At 36.8% G+C, this 17,562-nt stretch overlaps 1 protein-coding gene across 3 annotated transcripts in view; it reads right to left on the bottom strand.

The window, feature by feature from the left end:
• PIK3C3 (phosphatidylinositol 3-kinase catalytic subunit type 3) overlaps positions 1-16,138 on the bottom strand; it is a 137,086-nt gene extending 120,948 nt beyond the window's left edge. Inside the window, exons 1-4 of one of the 3 annotated variants that reach the window (XM_072829415.1) lie at positions 15,960-16,138; positions 12,053-12,241; positions 8,337-8,480; positions 849-978 (exon numbers count right to left, since the gene is read on the bottom strand). In XM_072829415.1, the coding sequence (XP_072685516.1) occupies positions 849-978; positions 8,337-8,480; positions 12,053-12,241; positions 15,960-16,027 (531 nt within the window). In that variant the 5' untranslated portion in view covers positions 16,028-16,138. The remainder of the gene's footprint in view (positions 1-848; positions 979-8,336; positions 8,481-12,052; positions 12,242-15,959) is intronic. The other 2 variants (XM_072829414.1, XM_072829413.1) reach the window with 2 other exon arrangements.
• Between the last annotated feature and the right edge of the window lie 1,424 nt (positions 16,139-17,562).

Below are 17,562 nucleotides of genomic sequence, written 5' to 3'. Positions count from 1 at the left end.
AAAAGGTAACAATTCAATCTGCTTACAAAAAAAGAGGTAAGGGAAGTGTGAGAATAATTTAGACCAGCTAATAACATAAGGAATCTTTACTTCCAAGCAACATTAAGAATCTCTAGCATGTAATATTTGCATCTTTAAGACTATGTCAACAAAAAAGGTAGATGGTCATCTTGAAACTATCACCAAAAGCTCTATATTTTCAAATCTGACAGAATTACAAAAGGCCATATATTGAATAATTCCATTTGTATGAAATTCCATTGTGTCCACTTGGGAATAATTCCATTTGTATGAAATGTCCACAATAGGAAAATCCAGAGATAGAAAGAAAATTAATAGTTGCCAGGAGCTAGAGAGCACAGGGAATGAGGACTACCAGTAACAGGTGAGTATATAGTGACATTTTTTTTTTTTTTTTTATTCATGATAGTCACACAGAGAGAGAGAGAGAGAGAGGCAAAGACACAGGCGGAGGGAGAAGCAGGCTCCATGCACCGGGAGCCCGACGTGGGATTCGATCCTAGGTCTCCAGGATCACGCCCTGGGCCAAAGGCAGGCGCCAAACTGCTGCGCCACCCAGGGATCCCTATAGTGACATTTTTGATAAAAATGTTCAAAAATTAAAGAGTGGCATGAATATACAATTTAACTTTCAGTAAATTCACTAAAAAAATCACTTTACCCACTTTCCAAGAGTGCATCTTATGGTATATGAATTATTATTCCAATAAAATTATTATTAAAAAATTAAATTTAAATCAAAAAATAATCTGACTGAAACCATAATGTCAATTTATACTACAACAGACATCACTCAGAGCTTTCCACCTGTTCCAATAGTTTTTTACCTTGGCAAGGCGGCTCATCTGATCTTCTGAAAGAGTACTGCTTGTTCTGCCAGGAGTTTTTGTGGGTTCTGATCCATCTGCTTCTACATTAGGCCAGACTTTCAAGTCGTGCATCCCTTGGCGAAACATGCTAGGTGAAAAGAGAATGTTCAGGGTAGATGTAAATTAATGCAGTTCTTTATAGGACATTTAGGTTCCCAAACACAGAGAATTCCACATAGGAAAATGCATGACTCTCTTGCCAAGCTTGAAGCCTCCAGTGGGTTGTAAAGCAATTATCTAAGCAACTAAAATCCATGTAACAGTTTTTTTTACATGTCATTCTTTACTCCTCCTCTACACAGAACTATTACAGAAATTCTAAAGGCAGAGTAGAAACAGAAAGCTCAGTAATGGACCACACATACTTCATCACTTCAGTGGAGACCTTAGAAATAATAGAGACCAAATTCCTACCCAATGAAAGAATGTCACATTTACAATGACTGAAACCAAAATTTAAATAATTATGTAACTCTCCACTGTAAGTCACAATTCAGCATAGTAGTCTGTAAAGTCAAAATGCTGAGATCTGAATCCCAGCTAGGCCATCATCCATTAACCATGTGACCTTGGGTGAATTACCTAACCTGTATGCCTCAGTTTTCTCATCTATAAAATAAGATTATAAAGAGTAACTGCATCTCACAGAGTTGTTAAAAAAATTACACAGACTCGCAGAAGTAAAAAGTACTTGGAACAATACCTGCAACATAGTAAGTATTCAATAAATGTTAGCTACTATTATCCTTTCACCACTGTAGGCTGATTTCTCTCCTCTCTTCTTTAGCACAAGAGATATGTCTAACACAGAATATGATTACAGATTCACGTAAGAAAAAGTTCCAATGTCTACAAATCAGAGACTTAACATATGGTCAAAAATCAGTCTGGGCATGGAGATCTTGCTTTAAAGTGAAAAACTGTATGACTGTTGACTGTCAAATTTCCTTCAAAAAGCTACCAAGAAGATCTAAGTAAAGGTTGAGCAAACTCGTAAAGGAGCCTTAGACAACTTTTTAGATATGCTACTGCTAAGTGTCTGAGTGTTGTTGTTTTTTTTTTACTCAGAAAGATGTTCTTCTGAGATCAGAGATGTTCTTCTGTTCTTCTATTACTGTTCTCTGTTTTTTTTTTAAACAAGACCTTTCAAATATAAATTCTATTCAAAGAGCATCCTCCCAAAGCTCAAAAAGCAAGCTACTAATTGCAATGGTAAGAATAAGGCGGGAAGTGTGTGTAGATGAGTAGGCAAGTCCAGAGCATTTTGCACACTCTCATATTTAATAAATTTTTAAATAAGGTACATGTTTGATACAATATGGTTTTTAACTGTAAAAAATTTACATAAAATTTTAAACCATTACTATCATGTTCTGACTAATGGAAAATTTCTTCACAGATTTTCCTAATAGAGGATTTTCACTGATTATGTAATGTATATAAGCAATGATGCCATAAACAATTAGAATGGGAAGGATAAGTGATCGCTACAAGCTTATGAGCACAATAAGGTTAAGGTATAACCATACTTTTATAAGGTCTCTAAGGCTGGCAATAAACAGGTAGTATTTAGCAACCATATCTGCAAAAGCTTACCTTAGAGGCCCAATAAAAAATTACTCCGACTGGCTGGGGAAAATCAAAGCTCTCAATATTTATTTATCATATTAAAGATAAAACTGTTACATTACAAAAAAACACATACAAGCCTTTTATAAAGTTCACTTTCTTTCAACTCAGGTACAGATTCAACATCAAGTACATCTGTTTAATCTCTAGAAAACTGGGTACAGTGAAGCAGTAGTGCCACTTTAGAGGAATATCCTTAAACGTACCTTGAGAAGCAGAAGGCCTGCCTTCTTTCTTTCTACCTCTGCATCCTCCAGTGAATACTGTGACTGGCTGAATGTAACTAAATCAAAAATAAGTACATTTGGCGAGAAGTCAGTTTACTAAATGATTTAGGTGCCTTGGGATGGATCTGGAAAGAAGATTTAAAGATACAGGATGTGGAGGGTAGGGGTGATGCCGAGTGACTCAAATGATCAAGTGAACATATTACTTTCTTTTGACACTAATGGAACCTTTGCAGAGAGCTACACAGCCTCCAAGTGGTGAGCCAGAAGATGCTCAGAGCATTGTGTCCACTTGGGAAATTAAGCCAAACAGGCAAGACAAAAGAAACAGCATAGCAGGATCTCCTTCAGACTCCAGCAGAGGCCCCAGCAACAGCTGCTGCCAGTGCTCCTACTCCCAGTGCCAAGCTACTACAGCAGCCACTGCCCTGACTTCCAAATTCACACTTGGAAAAACATCTGCAAGAAAAGTCTGCAGCTTGCCCATGGTTCTTTGCCAATTCAACCTAATAACCAATCCATCCTTACGCTACTTAGAAATCTCACAGCTAAACTTTCAAAATGAAGACAATTAGTTATTCTAGCTGTATCTTAAGAGATCGGTCTTTCAATTATTAATTATATAATACTCCAAGAAGCACTGCTTCACATGGACTCAAGTATACAAAACAGACATTCGCAACTACAAGAGTTGTAATACTGTAAGACAACTATTTCACACTCTAAGGACCACTTTTTAAAAACTCTTAAGTCCACACCGCTACTATTTAGGGAAAAAGGTGGGGGAGCAGCTGGGGTTACATCACTGTTCAAGAAACATCTGAAGAAACCACAGTCTTAAGCATGGATATCCCTAGGTCACAAAAACTGTGGAGGCATGTAATATGATTTTTAATGGTCAGTGGAAGAAAATTTGCACAGGCTCCCTGCTAAGGACAGCCTGAAGACACCCTGAAGACTGATGTTTCTCTCTCCCCCTGAATATCAGCAGCAGCATGTGGAGAAGCAGCTGTGAGCCAGCGGTACAAGTGGGACATCCTGAATGGCTGCATGCAGAGCAGCAGTACCAAAAGCTGCACACAAAGTCCAGTACCATGCTGGGGAATTTTGGGGCTTGTATCCACCGCGACTCACTTCACCCTCAAGGAAAGGACTCCCGATACACAAAGAAAAAGGAGTTATTTTAATGTCATAAAGTTTTGTATGCTTTTTTCTGAGGTGAAGGTCAGTATAAAGGGACCAGGGTCAGCCCAGAGGGACCAGGAACAAGGGATCCAGCTTTTCTGTATACCTACCCCACTGTTCAAAGTATTCAGAAACCTCTATTAAACCTGATGTTATCATCTGGCTAACTGACATACAACCACGTAAAATTTGGACTAACAAAGAAAATATTGACGTAAAACCTTATCTTTTACCTTCAATTAAGCGATGGTGAGCTGCATATCTGACGAGGCACAAAAAGAACAATTCTAACTAAAGGACTTTCAAATACATTTTCTATCATTTATATTTCACTGCAGTTTTTTTTCCTTCAATTTCTAAAACCTAATAACATAGTTATTCTTGTATTTATTTTTATCATCACCCATCAATATTAAATAATACTTGTTTTTCATGTATATTAGGGATACTAAGTTTTTGTTTTAAACTAAATTTAAGTTAAAAAAAGAAGTGAGCTGGTTCAAATAAAAAATCAAGTACATAAGAGTGCACCTAGTATGGAGATAAGGCAGGAAGTCTGAAAGCAGTAGGTCAACAATTCCTATTTGAGAAACCCTGCTCTAAGCAAGAGAATGTCAGAGAATCAGAACTGCTCTCCAACATGTTTCTTTTTTTTAAGATTTATTCATAAGAGACACAGAGAGAGAGAGAGAAAGAGAGAGAGAGGCAGAGACATAGGCAAAGGGAGAAGCAGGCTCCCCATAAGGAGCCTGATGTGGGACTCGATCCCAGACCCCAGGATCACACCCTGAGCCAAAAGCAGATGCTCAACTGCTTAGCCACCTACGCATCCCTTCAACATGTTTCATTTGCATCCAACATCTCATGTGCTCAGGACATGGAAAGACAGCAAGACCTATTGTCCAGTTAAGAGAAACAGATGACTCTCCAAACTTCAAAATCTTAATTTACTTAATAGTAAAAAAAAAATGAATTGAAATTTAACTTCTGCTTACTGCTACTACCTTCACTGGAAATACCTGGGGTTTAATTACTTTATAAAGTAGAACAAATACTACTGACTTCTCTTTCAGGCACATTTCCAGCATGGTTTGGATGGAAAGTAAAGTATTTTGTCTTTTACTGGGATTCATACAGAAATACAAATTAACAAGCAACAGGATGAAGTCAAGGAAGAAACTTTGAAAACAACTGCAAGCCTAAGTCCTACAAGTAGACTACTATGAAAAGGCTAATGCAGTATTTTTGAAAACTGTGATCCATAGGTCTGGAGAATCACTCAGGATGCTTACTAAAAAATCACTTGGGCCCCATCACACTCCTACCAAATTAATGAGAACACAGGAAGATGCTTGTCTAGTGAGCTTACCAGGTGCTTCTTGTTCATAGGGTGAATACTACTGACTTCGTATACTTTTCAAAACCTTGCCAAAAGTCAAGTCAAACTGAGTCATATATATTAATCTGAGAAAGAGTTTGTCTGGCTTTAGGCAGTTCATTTCACTGCACTTTGGTGGAAATGTCAGCTGTCTCACACTTACCATCTAGTCAGTGTCTCCTGAAACTATACCCTAAGGTCATCTAAAATGCATAGGTATACTAAAAGAGGTACTTTTGAGAGACCCTTCAGCTGATTATTCCAGAAGGTCAATCATTTATAATGAGGCCAAAAGAAAAAACCAAGAGGTCTGATTGTCCTCAAGAACACCTAACCACTAACTATATAGTAAGACTAATAAACTCTTCCCATTTTTCTTCTGTGTAGCTAACAAACCCCACTCTCATAAAGTAAAAAGGAATAAACATTCTGGAAAAGGAACAATACTGACTTAATATGTCTATTCTACTATAACATGCTATTTTACCCAAATTATATCTAATGTGTCAGACTATGTCTAAATTTGCTCTTACATGTATTTCAATAATAAATACCTAATAGTTACATTAAAATACCCTCATTAATAGTTACATTAAACTAAAATACCTTGATATTACTAAGCAACCAAGCTATTCTAAATGAAATTACATCTAGGTTTTATTCATGAGTTGAAGCCTTTCTGACACACACTATTCCTGAATGGAAAAATTCAACAGTATAAAGGTATCAATTCTCTCCTGAATTAACATACATAATTCTATATGATTTCCTAACAAAATAACAATGAGAATTTTTATTTGAGGAAATAATAAAATTTATCTAACAAAATAGAATATCGAGAAAAATTATAAAAGGAAGGCAAATAAGAAAGATCATCCCTATCTAGTTTTAAAACATTTTATAATAGTATTCAAAACTAACAGAACAGCTCAGAAAAAAATGATAGCTAATATTTACTGAATGCTCATTAACTATGTGTTTATCATCATAAATCATTCTGTGAGATAAATATTATTGTTATATCATTTTACAGATGAGGAAACTGAGGCCTAAGGAGACTAAATAACTTGCCTAATGGTACACAGATATTAAATGAGTCAGCATGTGAACACATATAACCTAGTTCTACATCTTGTGTCCCTAACCACCACCATATCACGTACTACACTGTTTCTCTTAGACTTCAATATATGATGAACTGAATATATAAGAGTATTATTTCAAAATATTTGGAAACAATGGCTAATTTAATAGTGTTAAGACAAATCACTCACCATTTGTTCGTATTTTTTTAAGTTGATTCCCAATTCTCCTTTCATATAAGTGATTTTAAAGATTTATTTATTTATTTATTTATTTATTTATTTATTTATTTATTTATTTTAGAGTGAGCAAGCAAAAGCATAAGCCGGAGGGGCAGAGGGAGAGAGAATCTCAAGCAGACTCTGCACTGAGCTCAATACCCAGATGCCCCTCACAAAAGTGATTCTAGATGAATCAAGTGCTTAAATGTAAAGGATTAAAATCATAAGAAGAAATGTTTTTAAAAACGAAAAAAGAAAAGGGCTTATTAAAACATTAAATTCACAGACCATAAAAATAAGAGCTGATCAATTCAACATAATTTAAGATGCATGAATAGGAAGCAAAGATATAAATATATACTAATATTTAAAAAGTCAAACAGGAAAAACAGTACTTGTAAGATATAACATGCAAAAGGCTAATTTCATTAATCTACAAAGACCCCCATACATTAATAAGAAAAATGATAGCACACATAAAAAAAAAAACAGAATTTTATGGCATGTGAATTGTATTTCAATTTTTGAAAGAAATGTACAAAGGACATTAAAAAGCAATTCACAGAACATATACACAAATGGTAAATGAACATATCAGAACAAGATCAACTTCATTTACATTTAATGATGTAAAAATTAATTCAGGCAAAAACATTTTCCAACTTTAAAATGGACAAAAATTAATAAATTTGATAATACCTAGATTACATTCTCTACCATTACACACTGCAAAGAACTAGGGCCTCTTTTAGAGATTTGAATTCTGGGGTGGAAAATTGCCAAACGAGCCTGAAATAGTTCGTCTACCAAAAAGCAAAGTGGCTACTAATGACAACTGGAATACTGTCAAAAAAAAAAAATACATGGGATCAACTTGAAGGGACTCTTACTGAACAAAAATGGGAGTTTTTGAGCATTCCATAAAGACAGCAATTAATTGAAACATTTCAAAAATATTTAAGACTAAAAGTTCCTGACAAAACCTACAAGAAAAAGAAAAAAAAAATCCATCATCAAATATGCAAGTTACCAAGACACCAACTCATTCTTAACATTGGTAAAGGAGGAAAAAACTGAACATTCCTCTACCTTTCCTATATGAACTGTATACCAAGGTAACACAATACCTGATGAAAGACCATGTTCTTCTGAGGAAAACTCCTATTAATAAATATAGGAAAGAATAATAAAATATCACCAATTCTCTAAAGGTATTGATCCTTCTGTTCCAGGTGAAAAAGAGAAAAAATACCCTGCAAGATCACGCTTTTGTTTCTTTCAAAATTAGCCTCTATTATCTGTAAATTTTTAAAAACTGAGTTGACAACTTTTCTATTATAATCATTATCGTTATTAACAAATTTGTGCTTTTTAACCCCACTATTGTCCTCTCACTATTTGGAGAAAGCAAAAAAATTCTATTAACAATGAATTTACAGTATACACCAAATAGCCTCTTTTTCTAGCAAGATTCTAATTTCTAATGACTATTTCAAATAGAAATCACATTACCAATCACTAACAGTAAGTTTCTTAATTAATCTATCTGCATATCCTGTAGGAAATACATGTCAAATTCAGTCTCAAGAATGAAGGAATCATATGTACCAAACAGGTGTTCACTACCTACGACATAGAGAACCAGACTGTATATAAACTACTAAAACTCTCCCAAAAAGAAAAGCTGTCCCAGCACTCCTATAGAGAAAATGAGAATGCTTACCCATATTTTCCAAAGAGTGAAACCGTTGTTCCTCCCACAGGCACTGCCTTCCCTGGTCCATACACGTCCCATATAGTGAGGGCCACCTGGGCATTCCTGGGCAGGTCAGGGTACTTTACAGGCAGTTTCAGCCATTCATTCCAGCTATGGAAATAAAGTCAACATAAACATAACACTAAAGAAACAGAATGTGTGTGTACGCACGTGTTGTGTGTGTGTGTGTGTGTGTGTGCGCTTAAACTCCTTTTTAAATCAACAAACCATAGAAGATATGTGCAAAGAAAATGTTCCAAAAGATTAGGTTAATACTATAAAAAATGTGGCACTTACTTCAATTCTGATGTAGGCAACTTCAAGTTTAAATACAGAACACATGAAAAAAATTAACACTGGTAAATTCTTTAATCAAGAAATTCAGACAGTATCACTAAGACACAAGGAATGTAATAACGGCTAATAGAAATCTGGGAAAACACAAACCTATCAGAACCAAACTTGTTTTGAACCAAACTGTGATTATCTATAAGCATTCTCCAAAATACAGTTTTATATTATGAAGAGAAAAAAACTCAGAATGACTCAAAATTCTGCTAGGGATAATATCATTCTATAACATACAACATTACCTCAACAAAGTAGAAAACAACCACCAAAACCTTTTAAAAGAGGTCAAAGTAGTCTATACACTACCTTCACAACATGAGGATGTTAGCAGACTGCCTTGAACAGACATGTAACAATTTTTAACATGAGACTGTTCTGTTCTTCGAGTTATTTCATTAATACTGATAATGCTTAACTATCAGTTTTTTATGCTTCTAAAGCATAGCTGTGTATATGATTTCACTAAGGAATGTTCATTCTTAATCATTTAGTCATGACAACACAGCTCTTTTAAATTCTCTATTCATCTCTGCAAATTTTCTTCTGCATTCAAACTTCGTACTGAATCTATTTGATAATTTCAACTCCCTTAAACAACAGATGGGCTTTTAAAATCCCAAAAGAGAACTATGCACACAATACACAAAGCAATACCCAGAAGACGCACAGAATTGCTTCTCTGTGTTTACTCAAAATTATTCTGTTTACTCAAAATTATTACTACTAAAGGGGCATATCCCAGTCTAGGTCAAATACATCTGCATTGGTAAGAAGTTGAACAGTATTTTCAAAAACTTAAAGGACAAATTATTTACACTCACCATATAAATTCAAGGACCTATAGGAAAATTAGACACAACTACCAATAAACGCGAATCGAAGTCATTAAATCCTTTTCTTCTATGAATTTTTTTTAAAGATTTTATTTATTTATTCATGCGAGACACAGAGAGAGAGAGAGAGAGGCAGAGACATAGGCCGAGGGAGAAGCAGGCTCCGTGCAGGGAGCCTGATGCGGGACTCGATCCCAGGACTCCAGGATCACGCCCTGGGCAAAGGCGGAGCTAAACCGCTGAGCCAAGGAGGGATCCCCCTCTTCTATGAAATTCTTAAAAAAAAAAAAATTGTATGTTCAAAAGAGCCATTCTCCACTACAGATAAGCTTGAGAAAATAAATGAATTTATTTAATTATTATCCATACAGTGGGCCAGATTAAAAAGGTAAATACTAAGCAGCAGCATCTTGTGACAAGGAAAAAACCAGGTATCATTTAACACAAGCTAAAGTTAGAAAAATCAGCAACAATATCCAAAATGAACTATGAAAAGTCTTACCTCTATGAAAATTCTTACCTCTATATTCTGCCCTCTGACTAGAAGACAATGCTTATAAACAAGAAATCATCTGCCTCAAATCTTTTGCCATCCAAAACCATGCTCCTACACCTTTTTAAAATCAAAGCAACTACACTTTAACTTGTTTTATACCAGACTTTTGTAGAAGAGTTCTTTTGAAGAAAATGAATCTGTAGCTACAAAATAGTTTCAAAACTACCCTAGAGATTCTAGAAATTATGTAAAGATCCAATCAGACACCAGAAAGCTGTGACTTCTGAACACCATTTTGTTCTGTCCCTCCCCGTGCATCATCCCTTCCACTCTGTCCTCAATAAGCTTAAGACTAAATCCACCTGGCCCCAGTGGCTCAGTTGGTTAAGCATCTGCCTTCAGCTCAGGTCATAATCCCAATGGTCTTAGTACAGAGCCCCAAATTGGGCTCCCTTCTGCTTCTCCCTCTCTCTTTGCCCTCCTCCCCCCATAACTGGAAATTTGCTTTTTCTCTAGTTTTCTTTATTGCCAAGGCATAGAACAAAACCACTATGCAATTTCCCTTACCAAGAAAAGTGGAAATTACCATAAATGTTGACTATCTAGACCTAAATTTGTAGTTTTAGGTCTTTTTTTTTTTTTTTTTTTTGAAGTCACAAGCCACTTCAAAAAAATCTAATAAAAACTTTGAGTTGTCCCTGTAAAAATGCACAAGATACAAAATTCTGTATAAATTTCAGGTTTCTACTGAAATTTCCTGATTCTACTTTAAAAACCTGATACAATTAAGGAATCCTGGTCCATTGTTTTAGATTTATTATGGAAAAATAGTTTTCTTTAAAAAAGTAATATATAGAAATACAGTTAAAATGATATAATATTTGGAATCTGCTTCAAAATAACTGTGGGTATGGATGAAATATGATTGGCTTTTAGTTAGTAATTATCAAAGCTAGGAACAGGGCCTCAAAAGTTCATTATATTATTCTCTCTACATTTACAAGATTCGAAATTTTCCAAAATATTAAGTATATACCTATACATACTTGGGTGTGTTAGTATGTGTTTATAGCTATCTACAATAAGACTATTAAAGAAATTACATCACTAAAATAGTAGTTGGTTTTGAATTAGCCATATCACTAGAGCTCAGGCTTCTGCTCTCTGAAAAACCCTTTTCAGACGACTAGACCACACTTGGTAAACACAGGGCTGTACCCTCAACACACAACCTGGTAGGCTATTTGGTCACATCTTATCTTCATTAACACTGTGGGCATGAGTTCCTTCCTTAAGAGGCACACGACCTGCATTGAGCCTCCAGGGTGCTGAATAACACTCACTGAAGGAACAATGAAACTGTACCACATAATCTATCAAATAAGAAAAGACAAGACTTTAAAATCAGAACCCACAAGAGTGTTCTGAAAAAACAGGAACTTCATGTTCATTATATTTATCTTGCATCTCAACAATGGTTTGCTAATATACCATGATCAATAAGCCACAAACTTTAAAAAAAAAAAGTTAGTTTCATATTTAAAATAATAATAAAAATCTGATCAGAACAGATGACAACATATATATTTATCTGTGTCTGAGAGATCTCATCAAATCTGAGCACCAAACATCAAGTTGGACGACACTTCAGATTATCCAGGGCATGTGTTCAGGGCATAGAGTGGTAGAAAATGTAAAGACATTATGTGTTATTTTTGGTTTCGGTCAGTTTGTGAATCAGTCAAATTCTTATAAAAAGATGTCAATATACTGAATACAAACATAAATTCACTTCTACTTAAATTGCACTTATAATATTAATATATATAATACTGTTTTCCGCCTGAGTAGGTTACTGCTTGAAACTCTTGGATCAATGCTTATAAGTATTAAATATAATTTTTAAAAATTTCCTCTGTAGTCCCTATCAAATCACACTTGCAACACCTTTAAAGAAATGGGAGAACCATCTGGAACCCATTCCATGCAAGACAACAACTTACTTCCATCTTGTACTAAATGCTTTGTAGGATGTTCTCACTGGCAAGGCCAGAGGCTTCCCTTCTGCAAAAACTTGACAAGTAACATAAAGGTCAGAGCATGTCTCTTGATACAGTCCTGAAAACTTCAACATTGGGTCTTCTAGAACGGCTTTATAACTCTTCTGTTCTCTCTTCCCTTCCAAACTTCCTCTGGAAGTATAAGAACAATAATATTTAGACATATTTTTTAGGCACATACACAACAAATACTAAGAATAGTTTATGGTTGTATCACAGTAACCTTCTGCTACCTCAACATTCTCTTGTATATAAAATTAAAGTCACTTTTACATCTAATAAAGGTCTCTTAAAATCCCAACATACCTAATATCATTCCAATCTTCACTAACATATTTCTCTATTTTAGGCTTTTACTTAATTTTAAATCCTGTCACCAACCCTTGATCTATCTTCTAGACATCATCAGTTTTCCAGGCCTTAGTTTCCCTTTATTAATTTCAAGCTGAGCACTTATTCATGTATTCATTCAACAAACATTCACTGTACTGGGCACAGAGGTTCAAAAATGAAGGATGAGAGAAACAATACAGTGTTACAAAAAAATGTTAAATCTGTGCTTCCATTTACTTTTAACTGAATATTCTTTTATTACTTTTTCAAATTTTGTTACTATGTAGATATACTATCTGATCAGTTCTTTAACTTAAAAAATACAATGTTGTAAATCATAAAAGATATGTGCAAAACATTAAAAAATAGTAACAACGTTGCTTGGACATCAAGATTATGTCAAATATTGTGCCAGGCATTTTACATACTCTTTATTACTTTTCACCGTTTTCTCACTTTATAAGAAATGAACCAGAGACTCAACAATCAAGCTTATTATTCAAGACAACAAAGTAAGTAACAGAACCGAGAATAAAAACCAGGGCAAGGACCCTGGGTGGCTCAGTGGTTTAGCGCCACCTTCAGCCCAGGGCCTGATCTTGGAGACCCGGGATCGAGTACCACGTCGGGCTCCCTGTGTGGAGCCTGCTTCTCCCTCTGTGTCTCTGCCTCTCTCTCTCTCTGCCCTACCCCCACCTCACCACCCCCAGTCTCTCATGAATAAAAAAAAAAAAAAAAAAAAAAAAAAAACAGGGCAAAAGAGGCCAAAGTGGGGAGCCTGGGTGGTTCAGTTGGTTAGATGTCTGCCTTCAGCTCAGGACCTGATCCCAGGGTCCTACGATCGAGCCCCATGTCCGGCTCTCTGTTCAGGGAGAGTCTGTTTCTCCCTCTCCTTCTGCCCCTCTTCCTGCTTATGCATGCACATGCTCTCACTCTCTCAAATAAATAAACTAATAAAATCTATTTAAAAAAAAAAAAAAAAAGAAGAGGCTAAAGCCAATGTCCTTCCTACTACATACAGAAAAACATACTAAAAAGTCTCAGAAGCACATAAACTTGCTTGGGAACAAGAGCTTAGTATTCCAGATAGATGCCTGAAATGGGCCCGATAATCCCAATAATATATGGGAGATGAGAGCCAAAAAGGTAGGGAGTCATCCCAGAGGAAAAGAACACCATATACAAATTCAAGAAGCAAGAAGGTAGGTCTGGGAAACTATAAGTTGTTTGGTATAGCTAAAGCATAAAGTGCATGGGGTGAAGAAGCCAGAGAATGCAAAGTAGGTAGAAAATGAAACCAGGCAGCTACCGTATTCAGCATAGTGCCTGACACAAAGCAAACACTCAAAAATCTGTTAAATAAATTATCTGAAGTGAGAGTAATATAATCAGATTTGTTTTTGAAGGAGTATAAGAACATAATGGAAAGGAGAGGCTAAAAGCAAGTTCAGTCTACATTAAAAAGGATAAAGGTAGACTATGGCTAGGGTTGAGGGCAAAAAGGGGGCATGAATCAAAGATACGATGAAGGTAGATACAAGACCATTTGTGAATGATTAAACAGAAAAGGTAAGAGAGGCGTGTGTGCAGAATTCAAAGTTTCCTGTCTTAACCAACTTGATGAATGATGCAAAAAATCAGCGAAATCAGAAGCCAAGTCAATAATGTGCCAGTCTCAGACAAGCTGCTTTTTTTTTAAATGATTTTATTTATCCATTCATGAGAGAGAGAGAGAAAGAGAAAGAGAGAGAGAGAGAGAGAGGCAGAGACACAGTACAGAGAGAAGCAGGCTCCATGCAGGGAGCCTGACGTGGGACTCGATCCCGGGTCTCCAGGATCATGCCCTGGGCTGGAGGCAGGTGCTAAACTGCTGGGCCACCCGGGCTGCCCAGACAAGCTGCTTTTAAAGTGCTTTGGCACATCCAAAATGACCGTTTTGTGAGCACTTTGATATCCGATTACAGTACTAAGAAAAGAGACATCAAAGTACAACTGGTTATTAAAAATGTTGTAATGAACTAAAAGCCTGGGGAGAATAAATTGAATATTCTCTCATTATACTATTCTAAATTGATACTTCCTGCCCCACCCCCAACCCCGCAACGATCAACAATGGGAGTCTCAGAAGCTAAAAGATGGTTAGTACTGAATTTTGTCAAATTCTAATTTATGCTTTTATCTTTTCCTCAAAATACCCAATATGTGGTGTCTGTTAATGACAGACCAGTGTTTTTTACTTTTCTTCTTTCCTTCTAAGGTTTGAAAGTCTCACCAAAAAAAAAAAAAAAAAATCATTCATATATTCAAGAAACACTGAGAGGAATGAGCCTGAAAGAAAACCGCGTAGCAAATGACAGCAATACGGTCCTGTATAGGCATCCAGCGCCACGTGCTCCAGAAATTCCCTGAAATGGGTGAGCAAATCATCATTTTACAAAAGGTTTGTTTGTTGAAATATTAGTTTTACTACCACCACAAAATGGAGAGTAAAATATTAAAGAGTCTGAAGACAGTGACTCCTGAAGATCAAAAACAATCCTTCAAAGGTGCATTTGACAACTGAGAAAATGTATTCACTGCATGTACGAGGCCCTTTGTCAGAGGCACATTAGGCGACTAGCGACTGAACATACTGTAAACGACGATATGATTCGTAATTTGTGATCGCTTTCACGTGTGAAAATATTTCTGTGAGGCTGACTTAAAATGGACATGATTTCCAGTGCAGTCCTACCCATCCCCGATATCGGTTCCATCAATCTCATCTCAAGCCAGCCTTTGCTGCTTACTGTAGAAAGTGAGTACTCGGTAAACTGTCTGTTCTCCAGTAAACAGAGGGATAATTTATTTGTCGATGTAATGATTCGTGTTGTTACTTGGCTGTCATGCCCCCTGGCCTTCACTTCCACTGTGATGCTCCAAGAGTTTTCTGCAAGGCCCTTTTCTCGCATCTTCCGGCCCCTCTGCCACTGGCACCCTCATCTTTGACGGACTCCCAACTTCCCAGGCTGAACAATGGCAGGCGGTCCGAAGACTCAACCGCAGCCCTGCCACCTCCCGTGCTTCCAACGCTTACCCAGGTGCTCATCTGATTCTCAACTACAAGATTTGCCTGTGTCTCTCTCTCTCTCTCTCTTTCTCCATAGTTTCTGTAGCCTCCATTCCACCGGCCAGCCCCGTTCTAAAGATCTTCCAACTCTTACCGGAGGGAGGACGACTTTACCGAGCCTAGATTTCTTCCTCTGTAAAATGCAAAAACCCTCAAATGACTGCCCTCGACAGAAAAATGCTTCCTCAAGAAAGTAAAACACGGTAGGACCTGAGGGCATATTCCTCCCGCCACCCTTCTCCCAGAGGCCTAGCCCCCTCCCTCGCCTCACAAGGCGCCGCCCCGCCGCCCCCGCCGCCCCCAGGACTGCCCGCAGGCTGATAACCATCTTCTCCCCACCAGCCCACAGGGCCCAGCCTCAGCGTCCGCAAGCCTCGGCAACCCCAGTCACTGTCCCGACTCTCTTACATCTTAAGCTGCACGTTGATGTCCAGGTCACAACTGTAGATATAGTGAAACTTCTCCGCTTCCCCCATGGCGCCCCCCGCAAAGGCAGCACCGACTGCGAGAAGCGAGGCGCTGGAAAGACGCCGGGAGCGATCAGGCTGCGCTCCACAACACGGCCGCTTCCGGTTCCGCCTCCCACACCGGGCGCCACCAATCCCTGCCCGGAGCGCGACCCATCGCAGCGGAAATCCCCGCCCAACTTTCCCTCCTGCGCATGTGCAAAAGGAGCCCAACGGCTTAAGGGTGGAATTCCGGAAGTACAGTGTATCTGGTTACATTCCAGACTTCCTGTGTTTTTCTTGTCTTAACAGAACTTTTTTTTTTTTTTTTAGAAAAGCTGTCGTGTGAGCTTGAGCTGTTCCTAAAATCAAAAGGAAATTCAACTCAAAAAGAACGTTAACAGACTTCACTGGTTGCAGTCTAAACAGAGAGCGATTACCCAAGAATTAGAATTTTGCCAAGTTTTATTTCCAGTGGCCTTTCTGAAGATTGCAGATCTATTTATTATTTATTTGTTTGTTTGTTTGTTTGTTTGTTTATTTATTTATTTATTTATTTATTATTTTAAGATTGCAGATTTAATCACTAATTTGCTATCTCAAGCAAAGATTTCCTCTTTGTGCTTCAAAGAGTGGAGAAAGGACCAGGCAAAGGACAAAGAAACCTGGTTTCCAGTTTGGCCCCACCGATGTTTTTGCTACTATGGGCAAAGTATTTGGTACATGTTTACCTCTGGTAATACTCAGACCCAGTGTAGCTTTCAAGACAACCCTAGTTAGAACCCAGAAACATCCAGTAACGATCAAGAACTGTTTTCTGAATCGTCTGATATTTTTATAATATTTAATATTATCTAAACTTGTAATCTTTGTTTCCAACTAGACTCAAAACACTGGAAGGCAAGAATAGTGTGCCACTTATTTCTGTATCTGCCCCCATTAGTGTTCAATACGTTGTTGAGTTTAATAATTCCTGTTTTTATTATTGGTGAGATTGAATAAAATTCTCCATTTTGTGTGTTTATTTTTAAGTGCCATATTGTGACATCATAGCTAGAGTTTGTATAAATTAGAGCAATGGGGGGGGGGGGAATGTTTTAAAGAAAGATTAGAAGGAGTGTAACTGTTTAAGCTGTAAAGGCAAAACATGGCCTAAGTAAGTTCTCAAAAATATTTGTGAAAGCAAGACTATGGAAAAAACATGATAGTTGTTATCCTACAACTTAAAGTTCCCACAAAAAAAGAAAACAAAGTATACATTCTTAAATATAATACCAATGGTTGGAACTTACAGGAAATGTAATATCAGCAAAATTAAACTTTCCAGTCATCAGAACTAACAGTAAAACAAATAGTTACAAGGTCCTTGTCTGTGGGATAATTCCAGCAATGAGTGTGAAGTTTGATGTAAAACAGGTTTATCAAAATTGAATAAAATAATGAGTTTGTGAAGGAAAGATTCTCGGATCCCAGTGCTGCCTTAAATTACTTTTATTATAATATTATTTAATGCATAGAATGTATATCCATAAATATACATACATATATGTAATTTATAATTCTAA

Source organism: Canis lupus, chromosome 6, assembly GCF_048164855.1.
Source record: "Canis lupus baileyi chromosome 6, mCanLup2.hap1, whole genome shotgun sequence".
Classification (NCBI taxonomy): domain Eukaryota; kingdom Metazoa; phylum Chordata; class Mammalia; order Carnivora; family Canidae; genus Canis; species Canis lupus.
This window is presented reverse-complemented; position numbering and strand designations above follow the sequence as displayed.